Source organism: Pleurodeles waltl, chromosome 9, assembly GCF_031143425.1.
Source record: "Pleurodeles waltl isolate 20211129_DDA chromosome 9, aPleWal1.hap1.20221129, whole genome shotgun sequence".
NCBI classification, from domain to species: domain Eukaryota; kingdom Metazoa; phylum Chordata; class Amphibia; order Caudata; family Salamandridae; genus Pleurodeles; species Pleurodeles waltl.
In genome coordinates, this window is record NC_090448.1 from 1,120,530,187 (window position 1) to 1,120,542,236 (window position 12,050).

The 12,050-nt window shown below is 45.1% G+C and overlaps 1 protein-coding gene across 1 annotated transcript in view; it reads right to left on the minus strand.

The window, feature by feature from the left end:
• TEDC1 (tubulin epsilon and delta complex 1) overlaps nucleotides 1-12,050 on the minus strand; it is a 425,884-nt gene that overhangs the window by 387,041 nt on the left and 26,793 nt on the right. The window contains exon 2 of the mRNA XM_069208844.1: nucleotides 6,993-7,083. Within this exon, the coding sequence (XP_069064945.1) occupies nucleotides 6,993-7,083 (91 nt within the window). The remainder of the gene's footprint in view (nucleotides 1-6,992; nucleotides 7,084-12,050) is intronic.

The following is a 12,050-nucleotide window of genomic DNA, read 5'->3' on the forward strand; positions in this document are numbered from 1 at the left end:
TAGTGACCCTACTGTGTGGAAAAGATCGACACATCCTACCCTTAGCATCAATGCCATACCCATCCAAGGTACTTTACCAGCGGACTCTGCGTGGTTTCTGTAACCAGCCTACTCTCCATTGTGGTCGGACTGAACTTTGGATTTGCATCGGATCCTCGCAACCTCATGTAACCTTTTGACCACTAGTGACTTAAAAACACTAGTTTTAGTTTATTCTTTAAAAAAAATTTCTCTACTTTTACTGGTTGGATTTTTGTAGAGAGAGGAAAAAGAGTGAGAGAGAGAGAGGGAGAAAGTTATTGCTGAAAGTTATGTTTTGCATAAATATTTTAACATACTGCATCTTAAGTTAGGCTTGCCTGTGACAAGCTACCAGGTGGTGAGCACAGGTTATCTCCAAGTGTTTATCAAGCTTGCCCAGCCCAGAGAGATGGTTTCTGCTTGTACAGGGTGAATACTCTGACAACCAGAAACCCCATTTCTAATATGTAGCAATGACACCAAAGAGTAATTCACGTCAATTGCACCTACAGGTTAATCAACAGCTCAGGCAGTAATACGCATCAATGATGCTTGGCAGTGCACCCTAAATGGAAATAGGAAGCAGTGGCTCCATTACATCCTGGACAGCAAAATGCTTCAAATCACCATAACAGTTCAACTATCAATGACCTCAGACACAGGTAAATATTAATGCCCACTTAGAGCAAAATAAATCCAATATTTTTTTGAGCGATTAAACAAAACGCCACATCAGCCCATGGAAATATGTACGCAAAATAGATCAGAAACTGTCACATAAGCCTGGTCTAGCAGTCTCAGTCATCATCTCCTAGCAGACTTTCAATGTTTCAGCCTGGCTGCCTCAAGGCTCCCCAGCAAAAATGATTCATGGCTGGGTGGACACACTTGTACAGGGTAGATCATCACTCTACTTCCTGTATGGGAGCCACAAGTGGGCTCCACTGATGCACCATAATGCTTTCAAACATGGATCATTGCTTGTCCATTACAGAAGCGCTCACACCAACATTGCAGCTGCTCTGCTGGGGTTATAGCCCACATCGACTTCACAAGCTCTGTCAAAGGCCCACCAATGTCAAGAACCACAGCCCTTCATCAGACCATGCATGCATGCAATGACAAAGAAGCGGAACTTGGACAGCCAGCACAAGCAGACACCACTACGTCTGCCTGGGCTGTTAAGTGTAACCTTCTTGTGCGCTACTGATGCAACAGAAAGCAGACTAACACACCTAATAGCCTAGCTAATGCGGAAAATGAAATGCTTCACTGGGTTTGAAGCATGGGTCAGTGATTAAATATGTAACTGACACTTCCTTCAAATATTGGTTGAAGTGACTGTTGGAAAGTGCCTCTTTTGGCATGGCTACCCCTGTAGCCCTCCTTCCCCATTTTTTGCCTGGTATTCATGCTAACTTCACTGAGTGTGTGCTGGGATCCTGCTAACCATTCCCCAGCACCAGTGTTATTTCCCTAAACTGTACCATTGTTTCCACAACTGGCATATCCCAGGTACACAGCTAAGTCCCTTGTAAAAGGTACCAGTGGTACCAAGGGAGGGTCACTAAAGGCTACAGCATGCATTGTGCCACCCTAAGGGACCCCTCACTAAACACATGCACACTGCCATTGCAGATTGTGTGTGCTAGTAGTGAGAAAAAGATAAAGTCGACAGGGTGCCATGCCCACAAACCACTGCCTGTGGCATAGGTAATTCACCCCTCTAGCAGGTCTTACAGTCCTAAGGCAGGGTGCACTATATCACAGGTGAGGGCATAGCTGCGTGAGCAATATGCCCCTACACCGTCTAAGTCCATTCTGGGACATTGTAAGTGCAGTGTGGCCATATTAAATACATGGGCTTGGAGTTTGTCATTATGAACCACACAGCTCCAGGATTGCTTCACTGAAGACAGGGCAGTTTGGTATCAAATCTCTCAGCACAAAAAAAAACACACTGATGCCAGTGTTGGATTTATTGTTAGAGATGCCCCCTCTATTGTATCCAACTTTTTACTGCAGGGCTGACCATTCTGTGACTGCCTGCCACTAACAGGCAAGTTTCTGACCCCATGGGTGAGATCCTTTATGCTCTCTGGGCTCAGAAACAAAGCCTCCTCTGAGTGGAGGTGCTTTAGACCTCCACCCTGCAGGAACTGTAACATTTGGCAGTGAGCCTCAAAAGTTCAGGCCTTCTGTTACAGTGCCCCAGAACCCCACTTTTAGCAGAAGGGCTGACAGGAAAATTAGGTAAAACAAGGAAGAGTGACCACTGCAGCTAGGACCACTCCTAAGATGTCCAGAGCTGAAGTGACCCCCTCCCCCCCACTTGCAGAATCCTCCATCTTGGTTTGAAGTAAGTAGAAGGACCAATAGGAATAGGAATGTCCCCCCTCCCCAAAGGGAGTGCCCTGTGAGCCCTGTAACGTCCCTAAATATAGAATTTAGGGGCATTCCTGAACCTTACTCACCAGATTTCTGGCGACGTCAAGAAAGAAGGACTGCTAAACTGACCCTAGAAGAGAAGACTCAAAACAACAACTGACTTGGCCCCAGCCCTACCGGCCTGTCTGCAGCTTCAAAGACTCCTGCTCCAAAAAGGCGACACATCCTGCAGGACCAGTGACCTCTACAAACTCCAGAGTACTGCCTTCCCAGCAGAGGACCCAGAACTCCAGAAGACAGCGGCCCCGTCCAGAAAAACCCTCAAAAAGGACTCCAGAACCGACCCGGATGACTGAGCCCTGTCCACTCTGCAACCGACTTCCACAGCCCGAATCCAGGTGGCCCACCGGTCCAGAGAAGGCGATTCCGACCTCGAGTCCACTCTGTGTTGACTTCTCCTGACACAACGACACCTGTAGCCTGAAACTGGAGAACCACATGACCGCCACCAGATCCGACGAAAATTCCCCGATGCCTAAGGAGACCCCTGCACCTACAGCCCTCTGGCCTTGGAGAATCCGACCGATGGTCCAGCAATGTCCAGAAGGCACTTCTCCTGCTTGTCCAGCATTTGGTTTCCTGGAACTGACCTCCTGGACTCAGCCTGAAATTGAGAAGTGTTCCTTACTTGCAAACTGCTTTATCTGCAAAAACTGAACAAAGTACTTTTGATACATATGCTTGATGCCTATCTACAACTGCACTTAACTGCAACAAAGATCTTCTGGTTCTAGCAATAAAGTACCAAAATATATTTTTGCTATATAAAAACAAATTGGCCTGAGTTAGTCGTTGAGTGTTTGCCTCATTTGTTCACTGTGTGTGTACAACAAATGCTTTGCACTACCCTCTGATAATCCTAACTGCTCGACAACACTACCACAAAAGAGAGCATTAGTATTTTCTACTTTGGCCTCTGTTAAGCCTCTAGGGAACCCCTGGACTCTGTACACAACACATTTCATTTTGGTATAGTATATACAGAGCCAGCTTCCTACATTGGCGGATCAGCGGTGGGGTCTACAACTTTGCATTTGCTGGACTACTCAGCCAATATCTGATCATATGACTAAGTTCCAAAATTGCCTTTAGATTCAATTGATTTTTGAATTGACATTTTTTTAACACATTTTTAGGCGTCCTGCTAGGGCCTTGGTTAAGGCTCCTTTAGCATTTCTTTTTTAGATTTAAAAGTTGCCATAGTTAGGGGTAAGTAGCTAGAGGTCGTTTTTAGTTCCTAAAAGAAATCCACAACCTTTTTAACAAAATGAGCAGCCCAGAGGACATGGTGTGGAGCTCAACCTCACCTCTTACCTCCATCTTGGGATGCAGACTGAAACAGATTAAAACTGGTGCCAACAATTCCAAGTTCAGGCTCCAGGAGTTCTTGGCATAGTATGCAAAAGAACACCCTACCGAGGAGGCAGACATCCCCTCAGATGGGGAAGAAGTTAGGTATCAGGAGGATGACCTCCCCCCCTCCTGACCTAACTAAGGAGGGCAGGGTCCAAATGCCACTGACTCCAAGGATAGTACTCACAGGATCTCGGTCTCTCACATGGGAGTCCAGTTCCTCTGGGAACACTGAGAGCAGCCTCAGTGAAGAGGACCTCCTTTTAGCAAGGATGGCCAAAAGATTAGCCTTGGAGAGACAGCTCCTGGCTATAGAAAGGGAGAGGTCAGAAATGGGCCTAGCACCCATTAATGCTGGCAGCAACTTAATTCTTATGGCCAGAGAGCACTCTGACACCCCTAAATCCCCAAAGGGATTGCCCCCATGTATGAGGAAAGTGATGACATCACCAAGTGGTTCACAGCCTTTGAGAGGGCCTATAGAACCATAAAATTGAAAAGGTCTCACTGAGGAGCTCTCCTTTGGGAACGGTTCACTGGTAAGTGTAGGGTAACACTCACTGGTGCAGATACTGAATCCTATGATCATATGAAGGCTACCCCGATTGAGGGCTTTGGATTCACCACTGAGGAGTATAGAATTAGTTTCAGTGGGGGCTCACAAAACCTTGAGCCAATCCTGGGTGGATTTTGTAGACTACTCAATGAAAACACTAGATGGTTGAATAACTGGAAGTGGAGTGCATGACTATGATGGGCTTTATAATTTGTTTATGAAAGAACATCTTTTAAGTAACTGCTTCGATGACAAGTTCCCTCAGTATCGGATAGCCCTAGGTCCCACGAACTGGGAATGAAGGCACACCACTGGGTCAAGACTAGGGTGACCAAGACTTCCACTGGGGGTGACTAAAAGAAAGGTACTACAAAGCTTTCCCAAAGGAAGGGTGGTGAGACACCTAAGGATACAAGTAAAGAGTCTTCTAAAGGACCCCAAAAATCTGAGCCCGAGCCTCTTCACAATCTTCACATGGGTAGAAGGATAAAAACTTTGATCCCAAAAAGGCCTGGTATTTCAACAGGCAGAATGGACATCAAACTGGAGACTTTGCCTGTCCCAAAACGAATCCCCCTAGTACTGCACCAGCTAGCACTGGTATAGCCAGTCTCCAGGTGGGATCAACAGTGTGCCCAGAGCAAATCAGGGCTCACACTGAAGCTATTTTAATTTCTGAGAGGTGGGTAGACGTTGCCACTCTTGCTGTCTGGCCCCCTAATATGAACAAATACAGACAGCACCCCTTGATTAATGGGACTAAAGTAGAAGCCCTGAGGCAGTGGTTCCCAACCTGTGTTCCGGGGACCCCTGGGGATCCGCAAAGCCTCCTCAGGGGGTCCGCGACTGCTTAGAAAATGTAATAATATTTACAGATTAAGTCCCCAGCTTTCAGTAATGATTCAGTGGGGGTCCCTGATTTCCAGTAATGATGAAGTGGGGGTCTACAGATCTCAAAGATTTGGGAACCACTTGTTTCCCGAGGACAGTATCTGGCTGGACAAACTTATCCAGTCAGCAATACGGACTATGTAACTAAGGCCCATCCCATGGCTATGGTGAACTTAGAATGGGGAGGGGGTTACTGGCCTGAACAGATAGTGGTCTCTTCCGCAATCCAAAGTTGAATGTCTGCTAGGGAATGACCTAGAGACCAGCAGAGGACCCAGAACTCCAGAGGACAGCAGCCCTGTCCATACGAAACCTACAAAAAGGACTCCAGAACTGCCCCGAATCCACAAGCCCTGTCCACTCTGCACCCGACGGCCATGGCCCGAGTCCAGGTGGCCCACTGGTCCAGAGATGGTCCCCAGGCAATTCCAACCTTGAGTCCACCCTGAATTGACTCCTCCTGGCCAACACAACGATGCCTGCAGCCTGAATCCAGCGGACCTCCCTAACCGCGACTGGATCCGATGAAAATTCCCAGCGCCTAAGAAGACCCCTGCACCCACATCCCCCTGGGTTTGGTGAATCTGACCAACAGTCGAACAACGTCTAGTGGGCGCCTCTCCTGCTTGTCCAGCCTTTGGTTTCCCAGAACAGACCCCCTGGACCCAGCCTGCAGCATCTTTTGTGACTTCCGGGGTCCCCCCATTGAAAAGCATTCAGCACCCAGCTCTGTTTGCACCCTGCACCCGGCCACTCTAGTTCTGCTGAGGGTGCTGACCTAATCCCCCCCAGGCCTGTGTCCTGGAACCGTGGGTACTTACCTCCAATCTGCTTTCTACCGAGCATCCCCAGTACTCATAGGGTTTCACTGAAAACACAAACTTTGACCTCTGCACCCAGCCGGATCTGTGTCACTGGTGGTGCCCATTTGGGGTCAGCCTAAACTTTGACCTGTGGACACCCTAACCCGCGAAGACTGGAATTGTAAGTAGTGCACTTACCTGTTAACTGTGCTAACATTCCCCCCTCCCCAGGACTCTATCGACTCCTATAAAAAACTGTGCTGTGTCAATTTTGGGAATTGAAAAGTGTTACTTGTGAACTGCTTTACCTGCAGAAACCAAAGTACTTTTGATACATATGATTGATGCCAATATACAACTGTACTTACCTGCAACAAAGATCTTCTAGTTCTAGCAATAAACTAACAAAATATATTTTTGCTAAATAAAAACAATTGGTCTGGAGTTGGTCATTGAGTTTGTGCCTCATTTCTTGACTGGGTGTGTACAACAAATGCTTTGCACTACCCTCTAATAAGCCTAACTGCTCGACCACACAAACACAAAAGAGAGCATTAGTATTATCTACTGTAGCCTCTATGGAACCCCTGAACTCTGTACACACCATACCCCATTTTGGTATAATACACACAGAGCCAGCTTCCTACAGGGACTCGTCCAAAATAACCAAAAGCCGAAGGGGGCTGACATAAGCCCCTTTCTATGTATACTTTTAGTGTTACTGACATAAGCATTAGCATGATACCTGCAGCCAGAACTGAACAGTCTTAATAAAAAGAAAAGCCCACAAAGAGACAGCGTTACATGCATATCATACCACACAGCAATGTGTGCCTCAAGCAATGTACTTGAGAATTGAAAACTACTTATTTACCTGGCTTTAAGCAGAGAATAAATGACTGTAAGGTCTATTTTGTTACCTAGATTTTCAGCTTCATTAACTGGGGCGCTGCTTTCTTCTATGTAGACTTTCTTCAAAAGGCACCACAACAGCTTCCAAAACTCAGCAGTCTAGGAAACATTAGAATAGGAATCCTTGAAATGATTAATGTTCAAGCATTTTAATAGCACTACAGGATTTGCGGCTTCATTAACTTTGAATGTGCAGTGAGGAACAGTCTCCATGGGTGGTAGACATAATGGATAGCCTTCCATTGAACAGAGAATGAGGGTAAATGTCTGATGGCAAATCAAGAGCAAGCAATGAATATTAAATGAGGAGTCAGTTTATGTAAAAATTAGAAACATACATTAACCTGCGATCATAAATTCTAGCAATGAAATGCATGCTAAGGTCTCTTGGATATGATGGCTATAGCATTTACTTAGGTGATCTCGAGTCACCCCAGTCTCACATTTAGGGACGTGTCTTTTTCTCACGTATAATTAAAGATTATTCCATTTGCAATGCATTAATCTAACTTTGCTACGTCTTCAGCAGGAAAAGCTTGTTCATATTGAAAGCATTTTTCTTCCACCCCTTCTGTTGCTTTATTACTTGAAATGATTTGTATAAGACACATTCAATAGCCTTTCTTTTGCCAATAATAAGTTGGATCTTCTGTCCATTAGTAGAAATGCATGACCCGGGAAATTCAGGATATTTCGGTCGCACGCTGAGGTCTTTTCTCTAGGTCTCCTGGGGGCTATAGCCCTGTTTCCTTGGTGGGTACTGGAGTTGGTCAATAACCACATTAAGAACCATTACACTGAAAAGGATAGGCAAGACTCCTTTTTATTTACCTATTTAGTCGCAGTAACATTTTGAGCAGAAGACTTTTCCAGAGGCAATGATAATACGCAGAGCCTTGGAAGTGAGCTGGTTAACTTAGAACAGAATACGCAGCAGTTTGCTATGGATAAATTGTTTCATGTATGGATAATTTTGAGGGGGACATACGCACTTGACATAATTACATTTTTATTTAACATCAGTGGCAGGGCAGTTACGATTGTTCACCTAAAAAAATACTTACAATCTTAGTGAACCACTAAAGTCACTAAATAAATCTACCTTTAACCCTCTGATAACCTGACACAAAGCAGTTAGGCTTAAGCTGGAGGCAATGTTTAAAGTATCTATTCAGCACTCAAACAGTAAGAACGTGAAAACACAACACAAGAAAACTCCCAAATCAGTTTTGGAAAAGGCATAATATTTTCATGAATTATATGGCAACAAAACAGCAAAAATCCAATAAGTAGAACCAGCAATACGTATTTTTAAAGTATGAATTAAAAACAACACCAAAAAGCACAAAACGCCAACCGCGTTATCTGATAGTGCTATACCGTGTCAAAATCTAAATTTAAAGCCCAACGCAATGGAGCGCACGTCAGATACAGGGACTATGTTTTCCCCGGTGGAAAGTTTACCTTGTGACAGAGAAATATATATGGAGAAAAAGTAGTCATCTACACTATGTTGGTGGGGAAGCTGCAAGCTGGATCCGAAGTGGGATCGGATGATTGCAGGTTGCTGAAGAGCAGGGTTTCCGTGCCGTTGTTGGCAAAGGCGAGAAAAGCTTTGAGTGGGCAAAGTAGGAAGTCTGCGCCCAGGAAGGCCTGGACATCAATGGGTTCCTGCCTGGCATTGGTTCTGATGAAGCCAGCTACCTTCATACTTAGAAACTTTCCTGGAAGTCAGATCTTCAGCTGGCAAACTAGCAAGCTGAGGCTGACCAGCAATTCAACGTCGCACCCTCCTCAACTCAATGGGTTTGGTGCCATCCTGACTAGAGAGGCAAAGTGGAGGCAGGCCCAGATGTGAGCTTCACCTGCCAGTGAGAAGGTAGGAATCCTTTGAAGCTCAAGAAGGGTCAAGATACAGCCCCTTAGGCCAACCTGTCAAGGAAAGAATCCCAATCCCCACTACCAGAGCCCTTTGTCCACTGCGTGGGAGCAATACACATCAGCCCAAAAGAGATCCATCAGGGTCCAGTTACAGCTGGACACTGGCAGGAAAACCTTTTAAATTACTAATAAAGTGATTTCTTGAACCATTTTTTCTATATTTGTATATTTACTCCCAAACTGAATTTAACACTTATTAAAGGTAATAGTGTAAACCAGTGTTACCCTATGGGAGAGCCAACCTTGCCACAGTGTAAAACAACTTTGGGGGGGGGGGGATTCACTGCCAGCACATCACAAAAATGTATGCACACATGACCTACATTTTAAATACCATGCACCCTGCCCAATGGGTTTTTAAGATCTACCTTAGGTCCAGCTTGTGAGTGCTTAAGTCCTATAGTAGCATTCAATTTGCAGGCCCCAGGTACAGGTGGTACCAAACACCAGGGACTTATGAGCAAATTAAATGTGCCAATCAGGTGTATACCAATTTTAACATGTTTACGAGTGGAAGCACTAGCACTTTACCTCTGGTTGGCAGAGGTAAAGTGCACAGAGTTCTACGGCCAACAAGGAAATGGGTTCAGCAAAGAAAGGCAAGAATCTGTGGTGAGCCTGCTGGGAGGGCAAATTCTATCAGCTACTGAATGAATAATTTTCCAACAATTGTATCACCTACTTAAGGACTGGTCTCAACCAAATCCAATCCAAGTAAAATCAAGTTGAACATTCACTAAGAATCTATATGTGGTTATTTTCCTCTGCATATATAAAGGTGTACTCTGTGTCAGGTGCGAATAATACAGAAAGAAGCTCATTCTAACAGTCCACTTTTTCCGGGAATAAATCCACACAATAATGATAACCTTTTCTTTTTAAACATAGGATTGAACACTTGCACACACCAACCAAGGCCACATAAGCAAATCAGTCCATCAGTATGAAAGGGCTCTAGTTACTGTAGTCACCACTCAGCCACAAATAGGCATCAAACAAAAAGTATTTATGATCCTATATGGAGGGCATCTTGTGCTGACAGTGTGGTTGGTGTAGGATAGTCATTGATTTGTCGGGCTCTTGTGGAGTCAGTTCACAAGACCATACCCAGTGCCCAGAAACAGCAATGACCGACCCTTGACATTATTGAAAAAAGAAACAGAATAAGTATACTAAAACATATATAACTATATACCGAGCACAGTGCACAGACATAAGCCAACATTGTGTGAAAAGCACTTCAAATCATGTGAAACACCACAATCACAATGGTCTCATTCAAAAGAGAATGATAACCTTCGAGGAAACAACCAATACTCTCCTGACACAGGGTACACCTTCACCTATGCAGAGGAAGATCATTAGGTATAATCAGAATTAGTCTGGTTTAGGGTCGCCAGACTGCACTGAAGTTACGTACAGCAGACCAACCCAACGCGGTCTGGGAGAATCATACCTGAAATGTATGTCAGGAGTCTCATGGACAAGATCTTCTCCAATATTTTGGAGCCAATATTGATAAGTGACAGAGGTCTGTATGTGCAACACGGAAGGAATGTTTACCACACTTCTGTAACGTGATTATAGCTACTTTACAAGGTAATGGAGGGAGGATGCCATCCTCTTGTGCTTCTTCCAACATAATCAAGAGGTGAGGAGCATGTTAATTGCAATATTCCTTATAAAACGCAACTGTCAACCCACTCTTTCTCCAGACTTTTCCTTTCATAGAAGATACTGTGTCCTCCTTTATTTTAGATTGAGTGTACAGGTAGCATCAGTGGTTGGCTCTCATGCTTTTCCAGACCCATTAGTGTAATTCTATCTAGGTACTTAGTGATGGATTATGCCAGTGCATCTACTCAGGGTGTGAACAGCTTCAAATAACACTTCAGGTTAGTTAGTGTCTTTCTTGGTCCTGTTCCTTCAGGTTCTCACCTTTCGAGGATTTCGTGGGTGGGTCCGTGTGGCGGCTTCAGCAGTTTAGCCAGTGTCCAGACTGGGCACTCGCCTTCTTCTCTGATAGCAATTTATCTAAGGCCTCAAATGTTGAAAGATTATGAGAGCTGAACTACTCCTCCAGTCTTCCAAGGTTCTCCATTTCGCCAGGGTTCCTGCTTGCTTGAAGATGAAAAGGCTTCTAGCACAGGCTTTGAATGCCTGCTACCCAACCCCGTAGCTGGGCATGGTACCCACCTTCAACTGAAAACATTTAATCATCGGCCATCAAACCTCCTCCTTGAACACTGCTTCAAGTTTGAATTCCAGCGTGGACGTTTGTAATTAGAGTACGTTTTGCTGTTGTTTACTTTAACAATCATATTGTGTTTACCACACTTCGATTGTTCTATGTTATGCTTGTATTTTATATAATATGTGCACGTGTTACCCTACATCTGATTGCTATGGCTTATGCCAAAACAAGAAAGCAATACAATACGCCGCGTTAAGTAGGGCGTCTGATGTTTCCACAGTTTCTGCTCCGGTGGGTGAGTGAAGGACCTCCAGGAAGAGAACTCACAGCGTGCAAGGAGGGACCTCCGCCTCGCGCACACGAGGGCTCACATCAGCAAGCCAGTAACTGATGAACGGTTCTGTACCATGTACCGGAGAGCAGATGGGTTGCTTTCTTCCCCAGGTGTCTGTGTCGCCAGACATCGAAAAGGGAATGCTGTTCGACAATATTGTTCGGTGTCCAGGATGCTTTAGCCAGAGGCCTGGGTGTTGAGGAGGACCGGTCTGGCGCAGTGCTTAATATCAATTCGGTTTCCATCACTGTGGATATTCACTCCCGGACCATCAATTTTCAGTCTCAATGTGGTAATGAACCTTATCACATTATTAAAAGCCCGCCCTCCGCGTCTAGTATCAGTATGTGTGAACGGTAGGTGCTTATGAACTAGTATAGCAACTCCTCTGGGATAAGTAGTGCACGGTGAGGCATGCACGTGTGTTCCCAAGCTCTTAGTGGTTATTGCTTGTTCCTGGCTCAGGTGGGTCTCCCGTGGAGAGGCCACCAATATATTCCGCCCGGTAAGTTATGCCATTACTTTGCAGTACTTTCCTGGGGTTGTTAAGCCCTCCGATGGTCCAGGACACAAAACATAACACAGGGTTCTTTCTGT